At 39.3% G+C, this 20,064-nt stretch overlaps 1 protein-coding gene across 1 annotated transcript in view; it reads left to right on the top strand.

Moving 5' to 3' along the window:
• Positions 1–9,259: 9,259 nt before the first annotated feature.
• The window catches only part of LOC104396990 (multiple epidermal growth factor-like domains protein 6), a 174,015-nt gene continuing 163,210 nt past the window's right edge, over positions 9,260–20,064 (top strand). Inside the window, 4 exon segments of the mRNA XM_010006906.1 lie at positions 9,260–9,276; positions 9,933–10,067; positions 10,695–10,804; positions 12,216–12,320. Coding sequence (XP_010005208.1) covers positions 9,260–9,276; positions 9,933–10,067; positions 10,695–10,804; positions 12,216–12,320 — 367 coding nt within the window.

Here is a 20,064-nt window from a genome sequence, read left to right as displayed (position 1 = left end):
TTAAGAAAAACATGACATCAAGGCTGAAGTAGCCATAAGACTATGAAAATACATGGTTATAAAATGTGATAGCCTGAAGATGCTGTTTTTATCCAAGATGAATTTGATCTCATGATTGACTAAAATATTTTCCAGTGTTAAAAATCTGGTTTTCTGTCAGAGATATCATACAATGTGCATACATGAGGTTAAGAAATTTGCCAGCCTTAATTGCAATAGCTTATATACACTGTGGGACTCTCCAGTCTGCCAGTTGAAGGTAGGTAAGTCCCTGCTCCCCTTTGCTTGTAATGGGATTTGGGTTTGTAAGTTAGTCTTCTTGCATTGCTCTTCAAAATGGACCCTAAGAGGAGAGAGGTTGTCAGCATTTCTTTAGGTTTAACTGTGCTGCATTATGAAATGTTGATATAGTTTAGCTATTTGTGCATTTATTATGTGCATGTGCTGTCTGTTTGCAGTGTTTCTGAATTCTAGGAAAACTGCCTGATTTTAATTTCTTCTTTCTTCTGCATTGTTTGTATCTGTTGCTGCTTATTTATCATACTTCTAAGCATGCCATGAGCTAGACATGGCAGAGAACATGGAGCATTTTTAATAAATTTGAAGAATCCTCCTGGTGAGGAGGGGTAAGATTATCTGCTAATGCAAAATGTGCTCTTTGGCTGACTCCCCAGCAGAACCTCCTTTGATGGAAGCAATGCTTTGGCTCTCAGAGAGTTAACAGACCATATTGCAGACCCATGTTATTCACCAATTAAATACCTTCTCTCTTTGAACACAGTTAATAGATTTCCTCCTTCTGAAATTCAAGCCTGTTATTGCTTACATTTTCTCTAATATCTAGTGCTTTTAATTTACTTCTGAGGAGAAAGAAATTTCCTTTCATTACTGTAAAATCAAAGCATTTTAAAATTGTGTACTGAACATGTGTAGTCTTGGTTTTAGCTTTGGATTCCATGCTGGTCTTGGTTTCAAACTAGTAATTAATTGTTCTGGGGATAAACTTGAGATTCTTTTTTGCCTTTTGCATAAGAAGATGTGTGCTTCCAGATATAATGCATACACAGCTGAGTTGTATTTCTGTGTCTTTGACCTATGGATGGAAATTTGATCTTCTGTGTGTGAAAAGAGGAATGTTCCTGAAGTTGGAATACTGACATTTTATATTTTTTAGTAGAAACAGTGCACTGCCTTCCCTTTGAAAGTTAGGGCAGAACATGGTGCACATCTTTGCTTAGTAGACAGCACAATGCCCAGACTGTTTTTATGTATACAAATTAATTCAGTTTTGAAAGTATATCATAATATCTGAGGCACTGCTTGAGAAAGCTTTGAAAGTTACTTTGTATCATTTACTAACAAAAAAAGTATCAATTTGGGCCTAATTTTTTCAGGTGAGAATATTCCTGTATTCCTCAACCGCACAGTACTCTGCAAGTGCCATCCTTCTATTTGGGATTAGTAGCACTGTCCCTGCCTGACAGACACTTCATCAGGTGTGAAAAAGGATGCTCATGCAACTATTTTTAATTGTGTTCTTCATGAGACAACTTCTGCCCATCTTTTTCTTTTTTTTAGAGCACCAGAAACCCTTGGGTTATTTAAAACCTCAATATTAGTTCCTATTCTGAAAGATACAAATGCTTGTTTATTTTTTTCCAGTTTACTGCTGGAGAACACTAATCCACTAATGCATGCTTGTTTGTTGCAGTGTTTGTGTGGGGGTTTTTGTGGCTAGAATTCATAAAGTATTTAGGTGAGGATTTATAGGGGAATAAATTACTTGGAATATTTTAACACTTCAAAAATTAGCATGTAAGAACTTAAGTTTTCTTGCATATATTATGTGTTACTTCAGAATAAGCTTTCAAAAAAAAGGGGGGTTGGCTCCAAACTGTTACAGTTTGACATCTATCTGAAAAGCAGGGAACTATTCCTAAATACTGGTTGCCAAACTTAAACTGAGGATTTCACTACCTTTGAGCTAGTTTCACTGTCAAGCAGTGTGGTACTTGCTGTAAACAAGAATGAGCTTTCTCTCCTTATGACGCAAGTGGTGTTACATTTTTCAGTGATTTTGGTATTCCAGCAATGTGCCTTCCTGTGCCTTCTTGCCAAAAGAAGCTCAGATGTGTGTACCTGGCAGATTCAGTGGGGTGACTTTGATTATTCTCTCTTCTGCAGTGGAATGATAAGTGAGATGGGTGTAGTCAATATGAAATTTCATCTAGAGATGACTGCTGCTTTGTTTTTATAATTCACTTATTTTATTTTTTTTTTTTACTGTTTGGTTTTGTCTGAATTCTTGACAATTATTTGCTTTGTCTTAATGAGTACATGCAAACTATTTCTTAGCCTCCTTCCAAATTTTTCTGATTACATTAGAGTTGGATCCTTGGGACAGAGGTGTATACATTGTAAAGCAATCTGCATGCTAGAAGGACTTGGTGTTGTGTGAGGACTGGCAGGCCTGGTCACTGGCAGTGATGCTAACACTCCCCTGGATGCTGCTCTTTAAGTCACTTGTTTAAAAATAACCTCAGTGTAGACATCTGTGGAGTTGAGAAGAAGGCATCTAATGAGATTATAAAGGATTTAAGAAGATCCTAATATCAGGTATTTGTAATTATTGTACTATTACTTAGTTGGTCAATTTATTTTTTTTTAGTTTACAATAAGAGTAATTCCAAAATAACCATATGCTGGGATGACAAACTTGTTTGGATACAGTAGATACAAGACATATGCATGCTTCCCTGGACATGAATGCAGTTGAGTATGTGGGGGCTCTCAGACTTGCATGCTGATGTGGTGATACTCTTATTTGCCATCCTATGGGTCTGTACTTCATGCTTTACCTGGTCCTGCAGGCGTCAGCCAGTAGAAGAAACTTCAAAACGGTGTTGCTGGGGAGTGGGGCTTTTGCGATACTGTTTGAAAGAACAGGGAATTGCTCCTTGATTTAAGATGCTAGAAAGGTGACTTGACAAATCATAGTTAAATGATTTGGATGTGCATGTTTTTCTGCTTTTCTTGCTAACCAAAATAGACTATTCTGCCTTGGGGGAGGGAGGAGGTTATTTAAATAGAAGCTAAATGACAGACGCTGCACTTTGATAGCAGTAGGAACTAAAAATCTTATTGTTGTTATAATAGCTGAGTGTGTAATTAATCATCTCGTATTGATTTGCTTTTAATCTAGATGCAGTGCACAAAGACTGAAAGAACTCTCATGTTATTTAGCTGCTCCATCTAATCAGGGAGAGGATGTGAATAAGACACAGCAGTGCATTAGTAACCTGTGGGGTTAGGAGAGTCTTCTGTGCTGAACCTTCATCCACAGATCCAGAGAACAGTAGTGATAATGAGACCTAATCTAAATGAGCTTGATGCTTACAATCTATATCCCAGAGGGCTTTTAAACATCACAAATATTGATACAGAATCAGTAGAGAGCAGGGATTGATTAGTGGTCAAGGGAGCAGGATGTCCTAATTGTCTCTGGTAGTACTGATTAATTTTATCTGGGAAATGTGGGGAAATGAGCCTTAAAATAGATTAAGAGTAGAAGGGAGCTTGTTAGTTTAAAAAGGAAGAAAAGCCTTTTCTGTCATTCCAGCTTTTGTGAATTTTTCTTTTAAGCCATATATAGAGAAACACAAAATTTATATCTTTATTTCTGTATAAATATAACTACATCTTTGGACCTTTTGTTTTTGTGGCCTTTTTCCTCCTTTGACTTTGTTTTTCTTATGTTCAGATGAAATTTGCTTTTCTCATCTTTCCAGTTAAGATGTTATTTATGACAAAATTTTAATCAAAATCCTGTTTACATACAACATCATGTTGCTGATCTTTTCTCCTCTAGAATGCTGCAGATTTCTGAATGGGGTCAATATGCTTGACTAAATGTCTCTTCTCAAAAGCTGGCGATGTTTTACTTGGGTGGTTGGAGGTGTGAAGAGATTCAGACAATTTTTTTGGCCTAAGTAGCTTCTAGCCAAAGCCACTCTAGTCATCAACAACTATTTTCTGGTCCACGTCAGTGTATCTCTAGAGCAAAACCAGTAGTTGTCATCAAAGCAGTGGAGAATTTAGCCCAAACTGTAATCTTGGTTTCCTTAAGGAAAATTCTTATTTGATCTTTTCAAACTGAATTTGGAAAAGCATATATTTAGTCTATGCTTTTTCTGAAGTTTTAATAACAGCATAAAAGGAAGGAGCAGTGACCAATTAGTGTTTTGAAAATACAGAATCCTAGGAAGTTGCTTCTTATGACAGGTTGCCACTGTTGACTCTTTCATGGGAAGATCAATGTTCAGGCTGCAAATTGTTCAGCTGAGGCAATGCAGGCTACAACATCTCATTTTTAGGAAGATGTTAACAGCCTTCTGGCTTAGTGTGGAAGGTGGTGTCATTCACTTTGTCTCTGTAGAAAGACCTAAAATCAGGCAGCCAAATCATTCTTTTCTTTGTATTCATTAATATTTTGATTTAAAGCTTGCACTATTGAAAGAAACCTTTGGGGATATCTTGATGTGTTTGCTCTCTCACTGCTATTAAATCTGACTACCTTCAGCTTCTTGATTTGAGCTGTAAAAAAGTGGATTGATTCAATAAGAGACTTATTTTAATTGTCATTCAAAGAGCCAGGTGTTAGGATCATGCTAGACAGAATAAGAAAATATCCCTGTCACAGAGATATGATGCACCTTTTGCAGGTGGAGCTGTTCCTTTTCTAGCTCTTATGTTTTCAGTTGTCTTCCCATCTCCTCACTTCTGCCTTTTTTTGTTTGTTTGTTTTAGACCACACATGCCAGGATTGTGTGCAGAAAGCTGCCTCTCAGCTCCCATGAGCAGGTCCCTGCACCTGTAACTGTCTTTGTTACCTGAAAACTGTGTGTATTTCATCTGTTGCTGTATGAAATTATTTGTGCTTGGAAGTGTGTGTGTAAAGGAGGTAGCTGCACTGGTAGCCTTCTCACACCTGCAGAGTCGTGAGCAAGGATGAAACTGCAGAGAACCTCATCAGGAGATTGCAGACATGCTGTTTCTGCCATGAGTTGTGGGAAGGCTTCAGTCACTCCTCAGGGGAGGTCGATTGAGGTGATGCTGGTGGTGGTGACAGCTTGAGGTGGAAGACTTAGAATAGCAGCTCAGGACGAATGACCCCAATTGCCACTGAGGACTTCAAGGATTCTGTCTGTAGGTGCAAATGCTGTGAGATGGTGAGTGGGGGAGACCAGAGTACATTGAGCTTGTGCACTGCTTCCAGGAGTGGACAGCAAATGGCTAAGGAGGAGAATAAGAAAAGGGGTGAGCATTCAGTGAGGCATCCTGAGCCATGTTTGACATTTTCGTATTTAATACACTTCCATGGGTGCTTTTTTGACTATTTTTGTATGAAGATACAGACTTCTTTTTAAATTCTACTCACAGGAATGAATTAGATCCCACCTGGAGATGCTTTTAATTTTCTCTGAACTTTTCCTGTGGTGCAGTGGTTCACAGGCGTCACAGCTATATGATTAGTCAAGGCTGCTCTCCCTTCATGTTAGTCTAATTATCTGTTCATTAGAGTCTTAAGTCTTGAGCTGGAAGCACGTAGGGTGTCTTTGTTTAAGGGGCAGTCTCTTAATGCAAATATTAAAAGAGAGCTTTCTGGCTTGCCCGAGTCAGGCTGACAAGCTAATAATAGCCTTCATGTTAGTCTTGGCTAACAGAGAGCATCAGTATAAAAAGGTTTTAAGGGACTGATAGATCAGCCAAGTCATAGAACATAATATGCATTTGTGTGTTTTGCTTGTTTTAACACTTAAAATCCCATTAAGAAATATTTTCTCAATGCATAGGGCACGGGAGTAAAAATGCAGCTCTCCTCTTCTAAATATACCATTAAAACACTTGAGGTTTCAGGTTAGTCTGAGATGGCCTCTAGTTAATGGAATGCCAGGATACAAAACTGCTTTTGATGGCTGTAATCTTGTTCAAGGAACTGTTTTGGAGTTTATAGGTAACATAGCAAAGAGCAGTGAGTCAGGTAGCTTAAAAACCAATGTGTTGGCTGCATGCGTGGGGAGGTGTGAAGATGGCTAATTGGTGGAGAGGACATGTTTGGTTTCCCATCTTTGCCAGCAGAGGATTACATGTTATGCAATTGCTGCGATTTAATGACAGTGCAGCAGAGGTTTTGACACCTGCCTTTAATCCAAGGGCATCTAGGAAGAATGGCTTACTTTGAATAAATCTGACCTTATGCTGCTGGCTCATTTTGTTCTGTGAGTGCCATTTATTCCTATTAACCATATCATAGAAGTCAATACAGCTATTCCTGGAAACATGGAAATATCACATGAGTAAGAATTTATAGGATGGGCTTGGTGTGTCATTACAACAATTGTCAGATCCTCTCTTTTATTTGTGGAAGAGCAATGCATGTGAATGTACCTTTATCTGGAAAGTTTTAGGCAATTCTAATAAAAGGAGATATGCATGAATTATCAGTACATGATGTTCTATTCACTGGAGGGAGAGTAATTTTAAAAAGCCTGCTAAGTGAGGCATGGTTGCTAAGTAAGGCGAGGGTTTTATTAGACCAACTGACGTAATGGAAAAAAAAAAGCAGGCAAGATTTTGGGCATACACAGACCTCCTTTGGATGTGAAACAAGCAACAGACTTTGCACTAAGAATGGCTTGGGAACAATTGCTCTGAGCTTCAACTAAATATGTTAAATGGCAAGGTAATTTGAGAGGAAGGGGTAGCTGACACATGTGGGAAGGATTGCTAAGTAATGGAGATGACATGGGAATGTGGAGGTAGGGTGGTTTCTGGGGCAGTTCAAGGCAATTGGAAGCTATGCTGCTGTCTTCTGTATTGCTTCCTGGTGTTGGCAGCTGGAGCTGGGGCAAACTCTAGGAATGGGAAACAGGGAGCAATATATGAAGTTGACTCTGCAGTGGACGAAGAAGAGCATGGAGCAATATGGAAGGGATATCCACTGAAATTGTGGTTTAGGATGATGGAGATGAGCAGTTCCTCCAAAGATGGGGAGAAATAGACATTCTAGCTTTCAACATTCAAGGTTTTCTTGATGTAGTTTTTACTCTTTCCACAGTGAAGGAAGACAACCAGAGCCTACAGTTGTGGACTTTCTTTTCATAACTTCCTTTATGTAGGTTACCTGGAATTCTTGGGAGGGTGGTTGGTTTGTTTAAAAAGCTGATCTCTTTTTCTACTGGAGTGTCCTTGTTGGGTGGAGGTCCTCTTTAGCCTGAGGTGCATGTCCCCAGTATTCCCCTTAGCTGGGGAGCTGCTGTGCCTTTGGGAGACTGGGCTGGATTTCCCATTCTGGGTGTGCTTTGCATGGCCTGTGGAATACTCAGCCTTCTGCACAGTACTGGGAATATTGTGGAATGGATCAAGGCAGGCAAGGTAAAAATGATCACACAGTATTTTCCTGTTGTGCACAAACTTAATTTAATGATGTTTGTCAACTACCTAAAGACCTGCAGATGAAGGATGTACTTTTTCATTAGAAAGGCTACCTTGTGTGGTCTTCAGATACAGTAGGGAGCTGTAAAGTATTTTGGGCCTCTGAGATAAAAGCACTATAAATCTTGATGAGATATTAACAATATCCAGTGTAACTGATGATGACTTTAACTTCCAGGCAGCTGTTGAGTGAGAACAGGAATCTGTCTTAGCGAACAGGTATCTATCTTGTTAATGCAAAACCCCCTTCTGTTTTCTAGATCAGGCTTATGTTCCTACCTCAGTTGATTGTCAGAGGAAATGAGTGTGTGACTGCCTTCCTCTTTGTTTCTCTCTATCCTGAAGAGGTGTCTCAAACTGAAATTTGGGGAAGGACTTGTCTGCTAGTCAGTATAACACAACTGCTGAGTGCTATTTATCACTTACCAGAGTGGGTGTGCAATGACCCTATTTCCCCCCCTGTGTTTTAGTCATTGAGGCTTAAAGCCAGCTAAAGCAGGCTGACTTGGGAAACTGATGCTTGAATTATTATGTCAACAATCTGTAAACTAGTAAAAATAATCACTGAATTAATTTCATTTCTGATAAGTAGGCTCTTGTCTTAAAAGACAGCAACTCCCCTACCTTCCCCTCCCTCCCCACTATGCCCTGTCTTTAGTTGGACCCTGCAGATTTTATGCAGCTATTTTTTGGCATGCAGCTTTTTCTAACTTACACCAGAGCAGTGAAATCTGAGTAAGGCTGGCAGAATTTCTGCCAAACCATAAACATGTGACCTTGTTTTTGTGCCTCCAAACGTCCTGAAATCCTGCTATTTTTGTAGCTCGGCCTAGGTGGCAGGTTGAAGATTGCATATCACCCTACAAAGCAACGCTTTTATTTTGGTCTAGTTATTTTAGGAATAATCAGCAGAGAACAAGGATACTTCCTCTTAGAAATTACACGTGCTTCTCTGAGGAGCCTGATGGCAAAGGGGGGCTCTTACAGAATGTACGTTTTCCACAGCAGTAGTTTAGATAAATGTTACCTGTCCTTGAATCAATTATTCCAGTGACTTTTCTGGACCCTGAATTGTGTTGTATGTTTTGGTCAGTTTATGTGTTGTTTTCTAAGGCAGTGTTTTCATTCTGTATGTGTAGAGGCTGGCTGTTGGGTGTCTGGGGACTGTGGAAGTCGGTGCCTAGAGCTGTCAAGTCTTTGATTCCCACCCGGACACACCTGCCGAAATCAGGCCTGTTGTGTGTACAAGACCCAGGAGGGGCTGTCTTGGTGTGGGAAGAGCCCCTCTGGCTCCCTCACCTCAGCCCACTGAACACAGGCCAGCAGTGTGCCCAGGTGGCTGAAATGGCCAAGGACATCCTGGCCTCAGGAGCAGCGTGGCCAGCAGGAGCAGGGAAGTGACCTGTCCCTGTGCTCAGCACTGGTGGGGCTGCACCTCGAGTGCTGTGTGAGTTCTGGGTTCACTGCAGGAAGGACACAGAGGGGCTGGAGTGTGTCCAGAGGAGAGCAACAAGGCTGGGGAAGGGTCTAGAGGACAAGTCAAGTGAGGAGCAGCTGAGGGAACTGGAGTGTTTAGTTTGGAGGAGGCTGAGGGGAGACCTCCTTGTGCTCCACAGCGATGTGAAAGGAGGCTGCAGGAAGGTGGGTGTTGGATGCTTCTCCCAAGAAGTCATGACAGGACCAGAGGAAATGGCCTGAGCTTGTGGCAGGGGAGGTTCAGATGGGATATTAGGAAGAATTTCTATATTGGAAGAGTGGTCAAGCAATGGAAGAGGCTGCCAGGCAAGTAAGTGGTGGAATCATCATCCCTGGAGGTGTTAAAAAATGTGTAGGCCCGACACTTCGGGATGTAGTTTAGTGGGTCTGGTGGCGTCGGGTTGAAAGAGGCATTTTCCAAGGTTAGTGATTCCATGATCTGCTCCTCAGCTTATGAGGCACTGTGCTCTATCAGACGGGGCTTCACTGGAAAAGGTTTTACTGTAGGCTGGTGTTAGAGAGACGGCAGAGTCTGCCAAGGTGCCAGTCAAATCCTGCTCCAGCACTTGAGCTCTCGTTTTCTGGGAACAAAGTACAATCATGTCTTGGTAGCTGGGATGTTTATGTAAAAATTACCATCAGGAATGTGTTTGTGCTCATGACTTCTGCAACCAATACTTAAGGAAAACTTGGCTCCATTAACATCTCTGCACCATTTGTCATTTCAAATCCATCAGATCATGATTTGTCAGGTGTTTATGGGTACTGTATTTTTGCGAGAGCTCTTTGATCAGTTCAAGGGGGAAAATGTCATAGGACTGCAGTATTTTTACACAGTAATACAAAATCTGTTGCAAACTGTTATATATAGAAGTTAATAGTATAATTTTATGTATATCTTTCTGGACTTGTAAATTTTGTGCTAGGAATAATAAAGTATATCCTTTTTTCTTTCCCCCAAGGCCAAATGTCTGCCCAGTGTTTGAGCTGGCACTGGTCGGACACCAACAGCCCTGTGTTCAAGCCTTCAGTCGTATGGTGAAGATGTGGAAACAAGGTTGCACAGGGAGGAGGTGGTGTGTGGGTTATGAGAGAAGGTAATAGATTCTCTGTTGTCGTAAATGAACTCTGCTACTGAATGTAGTGCAAATTATTTAAATTTGTTTTGGGGAGAGAAGTTGTAAACTATTTAATCTGAAATACGTCTGACTTGGTTGTGGATATATCTTGTTCTGCTGAGGATAAGTCTGTTATTACTGAGGGAAAATGGAACTTTTTTCTGTGTTTCGGGTGTCTCGTGAACTTCATGACTGTCGTTAGCTTTGATCACAAAATATTCCTGTCTCATCCTGTTTCAGGTACAGTCCAGCTGTTGCATCATATACTTTGAAAAAACAAAATTCTTTCTATTTCTATCATATGCTTAGAATCGATGGCAGATGTGACTCCCCAATAGCTAACACCAAAATTAATTGCAAACTAAAATTTCTCACCTTTGGACTAGCCTGAATACAAATTAATCAGAGAATAGGTGCACATAGTGTATTAGAGCTATTGGATGTTCATCAGGATGCATTTTGTTGTATATTCTTAATTTTTCTAAGAGCTACCAATAGCGCCTGAAAAAAACGTAGATATGTATGATGTGTGAGTAGTTTGTTACTGATGAGATGTGAATGAGTGGAATAGAAGTTGTGATTGTTCTCAAATTTCTCTCTCCAAAGGTCTGGGTACTACACAGTTTACAAGCAGGCGTACAGACTGGAGCGTCAGACTGTCTATAAGTGCTGCCCTGGATGGGTCCAACATGACACTGAGCCTGGTTGTTTGCACTGTAAGTTGATGGCAGAACTGACAAACCAAGGAAGATATGATCCCTAGGCCTTGCTTTCCTACTGATACTTAATCCTAGAAAGCTGCATTTTGTTTCTTGCTGTTTATAAGATTTCTAGTTATAAAGAGATAATCTATTGAAGGGGCCAAAAACTTGTTTTACAAATACAAAAGCTGTCCTATGTGAAAGTACCAAATATCTTGAATTTTATTGTAAACAGGGGAAACTGAATTTCTGACTGTAGTTGTTGCAGCATTTTTGTGCCAGCCTGGCTTTGACAGGCCAACAAAATTTATTGCTGTTACCCAAATTATGCAAAGGAATTTGCTGTGAGGCATTTGTTTGTTGGACAGTCTGACTGGTTTGGCTTTTTCACTGCTGCAGTTGCCACTGAAGTAATTGTGTTTCTACCTTACAGTTCTCCACCTGATGAGGTGTTCCTATCAGTAATTTGGAATCATGATTGGATGTTTTCCTAAAAGATGAAATTTAATTTCAAATTATAAGGAAGTTCTTTAGCCACTGTTAACAAGACATGGGTAGAAGATAGCAATGTCCTCGATGTTTATTTAGTTTTGTTACTGTTTTGTCAGTAATTTTATTTTCTTTATGGGAAGTAGCATCTGTTCCTATGTATTTTTTGTAATCTTTACACCAACTTGAGGGCTGCATTCAAAGAGCTTGCCTTTGATTGTCTCTTTGTGTTTAAAAAACAAAAGCAAGCCCGAGAGGTATTCCTGTTAGTTTCAGCTTCAATCTACATATTTAGTGTGCATCTCTTTTGTTGTAAGAAGTCAAAGATATGTTTACAATCTGCATTTTAATCTCTGGAGTAAAGGAATTGAATGTATTTGAGCACCAGTACCAATATAAAATAATTCTCTTCCTTTAAGAGCAGTGCAGGTTGCTTTGAATTCCTTAAGGCACCAAAGTGCTTGAATTTTCTTTTATATTTGATACTCTTTGCAAACTTTAACTTGCTGTAAATAATGTTCCGTGTTGGAGGAAAGGAAGTATTGTAATCTCCTTGGAGATAATATATAACATCTTCTAGTACACCAGTGTTCCACAGCCATTGCTGGTTTTTTTCCTCTAGCAATTCATCTCTCCTTTCATTCTATATTCAGGTACTTTGAGTCCTGAGAAACTGTCTTCTGCCTCTGAAGCAGTGTGAACTTAAACTGTATCTTACTCTTATTTTTATTCAAGTTAAAACTCTTCATATTGACATGGTAGTTGGACACATAAGTTCTGTTGCAGCCTAACCCTTCCACTTAAATAAAAAACTGTATTTCTTATTGGGAAATTCCTGTTACAGCAGGACTGTGATGGGAAGAGGCAATTCTGGAGGTTCCTTGGCACAAAACCAACAAAACCCCCACCCCTGTTTTATTCTGTTTGTGTGTACTAGTGCTGTGCACTGTTGGCACTTGCTTCAATGGAGGGAAATGTTCTGAAGCAGGATCCCAGGTGTGCCAGTGTCCTGCAGGATTTCAGGGTCCTCGCTGCCAGTATGGTGAGTCAAGTGTAAATTGTCTCAAATGCTACTGGTGTTTGGGTAAAATGCACATTTAACAATATTTGTTAAAATATTAATATTTTATTAACATTGACTTAAAAGGTTGCCTTTGCTGCACTCCAACTGGTTATTTGCTCATTTTCTTCCAAAACTGGCCTTTTTTGGTGTTGAATTTTAACAAAGCAAGATGAATTATTTTGGTTGATAGCAGATGAATTTCTGTAATGAATAATAGCATTGAATACCAGTAGTGGTGTCCAGTGAAGTATCTTGCTATTGCTTCTGAACTTGCATGCTCTTGTGGCACTCTCATTACATTTCTTAGTGTTGCTTTACCCTTGTGTGAGTAAATTGAGTCAAAACAGGTTGCAATAGGTAATGAATGCAGCAGGTAAAACAAACGTATTTATTAATGGTTTTTCTTTTGGTGCATTTGAAAGTAAGGAGGCTGATTTTACAGACCACTGCTAATTCATGATGTTGAAATAATTTATGCAGCAATCTTTCATTTTAATAACTGTGTTCTAGCCTATTATAGACTAAATTCTACATGACTTAAACTATAACCCACTCTCAATGGGAATCTTTTTCCCTGATATGCTGGTTCAAAGTCTGATAAACCTACAAAGGATTGTCTTGTAATTTGTGAAGACCATCACATACCGTGTAAAGCTCCCCACGTTACAGAACTGCATCCATTTGGCTTCTTAAAGGGGGGGGGGAAAGTCCTGCAGAGTAGGCTGTGATTGGGACTAAAGGATTTCTTTTGTATTAGACTAATAATTATTTCCTTTTCAACTGTGGCATATTGTGTTTTGTTCAGAGAAAGGCAGGTTTTGTTATTGATTTGCAGTAGAGCTGCTTCTTCAAGGGAAGCAGGATCAGGATCTCTAAGGAGCCTGAACAACAAGCTTTTACCAAATGCAATACAAGACAGCAAATTCTGAACTGTCTTTGCTGGTTTTTCATCTCCTTCTGTCACTTGGAAATGCCCACAGACCAAGGCATTTCCAACAGGCAGATTATATGGGTGCAGCATTTGGTCAGATTTCCAAGCTGAAATGAGATCATGTAGTCTCTATTTCACAGGTGACTGCAGACACTGCAAAAACAAAGCAAGGTATCCTGCAGCCCTTGCTGTTTGCATCTGGTGGAATCTTGGTGGTTTGTCTGCTTTCTATTGATTCCAAAGGTCTGAATGGAACTTCTGTAGTCATCGTTTTCAGGTTTATACAGTAGCTGCTATCACAGCCTGGCAGGAGTGAGTTTATAAATTAAATTCTAAAGGGAGAAACCTCCTTTCAGAAAGAACATTATGGACAAGTCACCAGCCTAACAAAAGCAAGGTAATTTAGAGTGTAAGGCCTCTTAACTGTTGCAGGTGTCTCCAGACAGATGCTTTTGAGGTTTGTATCATTTTTGTTGCAAGCAAAACTAAAATGTGATGTGGAACAGGCAGCTATAACCTCTGCTTTTCTGGCTAATGCTGGTATATTGCTTTTTTAAAGTAGCCTGAATTAATGTAACTGCATTACTTAGTGGTGATACGGTTTTAAATTATCATTAAGTCTAGTCTGTCCCTTCCTCCCTACTTTCTTGTGCAACCTTACTGCAAAATACACTGTTTTTCCTTCCAGCACTTAATGCAAAGGAAAAGGAGTCTCTCCTACCAGCATCTTTTGCTTTGAAGATTCAGTGGAACAGATGAGTGCCAGGAAAACCACAATTTGTTTTTGCAACACGTGCTATAAAATATTAGTGGCAAAGATTGTCCCCTTTGACAGCTTCACATATCATAGTATAATCTTTGGTACAGAAGCACAATTCTCTGTCCCTCTGGAATACATTCCTGGATTGTGTCTTGGCCAGGAGTGTTCAGGTAGCTCTGCCAGGGGCTTTATGTGGGAAGGGGGGCTCTAACTGGGTACGAGACCACAAGCTACTGGCAGAAAGCTGCCTGTCAGGCATCCTTGGTTGTGATCTTGGTTTCTTTGTTTTGGTGGTGTTGCTTTCTGCCAGTTTCTGGACAGAGAAGGGACCATGGCCATTTCATAGCTGTACTTCTGCTCATCTGAGCAAAATTGTTGCATGGATCCCTTTTGATGTCCTTCCCTCTCCGACCTCTTTGCTTATCTTCTTTCTGTTTCTGACATTCAGTGTTGTCAGCTAATTCTGAAGTTTCCTGTGTGAAGTGACTCGTGATCTTCCTGCTGGGCACTATTATCTACAAACAATAGACAAGAAACTATTATAAGGATAGTATTTAAATCAGCTATTCTAAAAAAAGGAAATTTACATCTCGAGAATCTTCTAATCTGGCTTTTCTGTTTGTTGTATTTATATTTGCCATTAAGTTGGTAAGCAGGTCAGCCTTCTGGAAATGGAGGAGCTCCATGCTTTGTCCTGGTCTCTCCTGCAGAAAGTTTGACAGATCGTCAAGAATGACTTATGACAGCCCAGTGCATCATAGCAATCTGCAGTAGAGATGATGATTCACTATTGGCATGATGGCATTTAATGACTTTTTAAAGATGCCATGTGGTATTTTAGCAGCCTGTAACATGACATTATTTCTGATTAGGTGCTGAAAGGGTTATGATTCCTGCAGCAAACTTTATGTAATTGTGACTAGAAATGCATTACTGCATCTCTTGTATACTTCTCTCCATAGTTTCATTATTTTCCCCACACAAGCAGCAATACAAACTTAGAAGAAAGATTTATGAGTGAAATGGTTGAGCTCTTCATATAGCCATTACAAGGATTCAGTAACAGATTGAGCTGTCTCTTTCTTTGTCTGCTGCAATTTGTCTTGTAATAACAGACTTATATCAATTACAATGTAAACTTGCAAGCTGTATTTCTTTCTATTTTTTTAACTTATTTGGAGGTTGAGATTCCCATTTCTCTTGAGCCCAGTGAAAGGGGGGGAAGGCTTCTAATAAAGAGAAACAGTGAAACCCAGTGCCAATAATTAAATCCGCTGCAGTGCTGGTTTCGTTGTTATTCACTAGTTGTCCTGGTTATCTTGTTCAAGTCCTGCTAGCCACCTGAGCTGGACACGGAAGTAAATTAATTTCATTTAGCTTGTTCAACTCAGCACTGGGACTTGGCCATGCAGCTAATGAAAGCATTCAAAATTCTACAGACAAGGGTAACTATTTGTTCCTCATGTGCTCAATGCAAAATGAGGGGTTAATTTTGACTTAAATATTTTGTTGTCAAGCATCAAGTTATTGCTGGTTTTATCAAGTACCTCCTAATATTTTTAGTACTTAAAGTAAGAGTGAAAACTGTTCAGGCTTTATGACTGAAGCAAAATCCCAGTATTTCAAAGGTCTTGCAACAGGCTACTGTAATAATTAAGAAAGAGGAGTCACTATTGAGTATCTCTGAGAAGATGGGTGTTCTTGAAAGATGTTTAAAAGTAGGTGGTGAGTGACCAGGACAGACTTGTCAGGAAAGTCATCTTGCAATAACATGATGTTTGTTGGCATAGCTTAATCATTTGAAGAAAGCTGAACACAATATTCCAGTGTTTAGCAGATTGTGTCAATGTATTCAAATTTGGCACTGTAATGCTTGCTGTAATGTAGGTGGAATTTTAAATTTTACGCTGTCTGATGTAGGTTACTAAAGATCATGTGCTTGGGCAGCATTTACCACATTTGAAGAGGTAGTGTGCACTGCTGGATACAGTGCTCACCTTATATTTGAGAGCAGAGCTTTATTTTTCACCTGCCACTCACCTTGGATACAAGTTCAATAACTTCTAGCAAATTATACCACTGTGCCTCAGTTTCTTTGTATATGAAATGTTGATAATGATAGCTCATTCCTTTGTAAAGTGCTTTGAGACCTAAGTAATTAAGTGTAAGATAATAGCATTGGAATGTGTTTATATAAAGGCAAAATGCACAGTGCAAGGGCAGCTAAAATGAAATGCTTATGAGATAGATATTCATCAGTTCATTGACTAGCTGTCAATCTCATCCTTAACTCTGGTCACACACTATCAAGATATTGAGCTATGTAAAGATTCTAGCAAAAAAAGAAAAAAGTGAGCACCTCCTAGTTCAGGTAGATCAGAATTTAAACTACAGAACTACTTAAAACAAAGATGCTTTGTGTCTTTTTTTTTTTTTTTTTAAATAACCATGCTGATTAAAATGACATGAAGTCTGATGTATCTTCTTGCAACTAAAAATATTCTCATTCACTGTGGAAAATTATTTTCTTCCATTTTCCCTTAGGAAATCTTTCTTTCTGCAAAAGAGTTATTAGATAAAACTTCTGACTGATGTCCTGTCTGCCATCCTGGTCTCTTGTAGAGACACTTTTTCTTTGACTCAAGACCTAGACAAGCCTTACAGGGCGGCCATACATCCATGGAACAGTGCTACAAGTTCTTATTATTTGCCATTTGCTATTTTAAGGAACTTACAAGCTTAAAACTCCTGTAGATCTGTTTTCACAGATCTTCATTTCCCAATGGAAGGGGATAATGTTTAGGTGTTTGTGAGGCTAGGCTAGTTCTTAACCTGCTTACTCAGTGCTGCTTATAGCAAGGCCCTCTCTGTTGCCTGGGGCCCTGGCATTTTCTTTCCATTTTTTGTCTGAGTCCCACCTACGCAGTTTTACAAGAGACAATTTTTAATATGAAAATAGGAAAACTAGAAGAAAATACTTGTTAATTCTGCTTTAGCCCATAGAGAGAGTGGAAGAGGATGGCACAAAGCTAACTTATATCCAGGTTGCTCTAGTTCAGTTGCATGTAATCTCTAATCCAATATCCTTTCAAGTAGTGACATTTGAAAGTGTGTGTTTTAAACAACAAACACAGTTAACAAGGTGTGTTGATGTGTTTTATCACATCAGAAGTTGAGTAGATTCGGGCTCTTTCTCTGTTTATTGTATGTGAGTCTCAGAGCAGAATGAAACAACCTCATATGATGGTGCTTTATGGTCTTTGTTTCTTATATGGCAGGCTGGTTGTGACCAACAACCAATGCTTGATGGCTGTGTTAAGGACATAGTCACTGCTGATATCTCAGCCAGTTCTAAAGTAAATTGATTTAATTCAATGGAATAGCAGGCAGTCAAGGTATTAAACTACCTTAATATAAATTGGTCTTATTACAAATGCAGAAGCTCTTGATTTAGATGAAGCAATCAAAGAATCCAGTAAGTATTTATCTCTCTGCTGTAATTCTTTCCATCATTGAAGATTTCACAATTTCTTTAAAGCAGTTTCAAAGGCTGTTTCAGGTGATTTTTATACAGTGTTAAGAGTGTTCTGCTGCCTGCTGTGCATTTGCAAAATCCCCCTTTTAAAACTTATTTTAGCTGGTTTTGGGTTTAAAGTCCTATTGCAGTTGACTGGACAACTCTGCTCTTGCTGAAACTGCTAGATGTGTCTCTGAATAGCACAGCAAGCTGTATGCTGACCTCCTGTAGGCTGGTTCTGCAGGCAAGCAAGCCAACCCAAAAGGAGATCTTGAAATCTGCTCAGTCCAAAAATAAGAATGACCTCTTTAAATTGCCCCTCACTATCTTATTTCATAGGAAGGTACTGCTGTTACTGCTGTGTTAGTCCTCTTAGTCTGCATCTCTTCACCTTCCTTGATATTGTCTATAGCAGACTGGCATCAGGGGAGTTTGTACCAAATGCAGCCTTTGTATTTCTCAGTGTAATCCTCAGTGTATCATCAGCCTGTGTCAGCTTGGAGTTGTCAGGGCTAGATTGGTGTCCTGCTGTCACAGCTGTGTTCCTTCTGATGATTCTCACACAATCTGCTTCTTGGTGACCTTGGAAGCTGCTGCCACAGCACTCCCTGTTTCTGCCTCAGGTGGGGGTTGTGAAGCCTCACAAGACCTACAAATCCAGTTTGGCCCCTTCCAGAAGCAATATAAAAGCTTGACAACTCTAAAGCTTGGTGGCACAGAAGCTCAGAGCACATAATCACCGAGGCAACTAAGATAATGCTGTTCAGGGCAAAAAGTAGAGAAGAAGTTACGAATGAAGAAATCATGCAGTTCTTGTACATCAAAAACATTTCAGATCTCATGTCCATTCAAACCAGTGGCTTGTGTAATTCTTGAAAAGACAATACTTGCATAATTGGGAAGAGCATCAGGTCAGGAATAAAGTGAAATAGTGGCATGGGGATATTCAATTCTGGCAAAGCAGAGAGTTCACAGGAGAACAGTAGAGAAGTTCAGGCACAAGGCCAGCTCTTCCCTTGGACTGTCATAAGAGCTTGACATTTGTTCATTTTTATTAACTTGGAAGTGGCATTAAATATGTACAATTTATTTAGGCAAGTACTCTAGTATCCTCTCCCACTTCTTGTGGGTGGAAGTGGTGGATGATTTTTGTTTGGTTGCTTTTTTTTTCCTCTACTGTTTTAATTCATGTTTTTTCAGGGGCAAATTTGGATGAAAATTGAGCTTTAAAGGATTTTATATAAACCAAATGCTTTAGGCAATTTTATGTGGCTAATCAAAAGCATTTGCAAGTGAAAGTATGCTGACAGACATTAGGTGTTTAAAATTAGTGTATTAATCAGAGCAGTTATTTATAGTTAGGGAACTGAATTGATTGTTTTTTTCTCTGATGTCCTGCACTACTTAGAGCAAATCGATCTCATCCTGCCTTACTTGTAGGAAAAAGGGAAAAACACTGGTGTCTTGCTCTTTCAGTCCATAATTAGTTTATGAACTTCAATGAAACTTTAGCTGTGGTAAAATTTTCTGATGTAACCTTTTAGAAGATTCTGGTCTCGCTGGATAATTGGAGACCTTCAGCACTTCAGTGACTTCATTGCCTTGAAAAATCTGAGAAATAAATATGAGCTGGTTGATTTCCCCCCAAACCTTGAAATAGCATATAAATCTCACATAAGACTTTTAAAATGTTTTAAAAGGGGGGAAAAAAATGTGTTCTGTTTTGGTTGCATTTTTTTTTTTTAAATCTGCTTCTAATGTAAAGTATCAACCCCTGCATGTAGGTCTATGAAAACAGTCATCTGCTGTCATTGAATAATGCCCTCTGGGTTTGGTCTCATGGCAATATGATTTTTTCTGGTCTTGTCTTTTGCATTCTGTGCATTGATGGCAACCCATTGGTATCTTGATACTTGAAACAGATTGTGGTTTGAATAATAAATTTTAGACATAATCATGAATTAATACAAATGGAGCATTGGACCTAAATATAAAATGTCACAAAGCTGGAGGTGATTAGAAACCCTGGAGGAACCAGTTGAATGTTCTGTGCAGAGACTGGCAAAAGACAAATGTAGTGCACAGAACACTGCAGAGGGTCCAAGCTATTGATAACCTTTCCAGAAAAAAGTTATAGTTAAGGTAAAATGACATTGTCTGTTCTCATGATGGATAACAGTCAATTCAGAAATTAATTCCAGTTGCAAGCAAAATCCTGTGAAGGATTAAAAAAAACCTGAAAGCATAGCTTCCTCCTCCAACTTTCCATTTTTATTCCTTTGTCATTCATTCCCCCTGCATTCACTTCCCTCCTGGCACACAGCAAGTCTTTGCTAGTGTAGTTTACACAAACACCTTTCAGCATCAGTGAGATATGAGCCAGTACAACTAAAAAGCCTTTTAAAGTACCCACTAAAAAGCCAGGAGGAATAAGAGCTTTGTCACTTTTAAAACGGGAAGGGTAAAACACTAAGTCATGCCTGGCTCTCACCTAGGTATGACAGGAGATAATAAT

Source organism: Chaetura pelagica, unplaced genomic scaffold, assembly GCF_000747805.2.
Source record: "Chaetura pelagica isolate M959 unplaced genomic scaffold, ChaPel_1.0 scaffold341, whole genome shotgun sequence".
Lineage (NCBI taxonomy): Eukaryota > Metazoa > Chordata > Aves > Apodiformes > Apodidae > Chaetura > Chaetura pelagica.
This window is presented reverse-complemented; position numbering and strand designations above follow the sequence as displayed.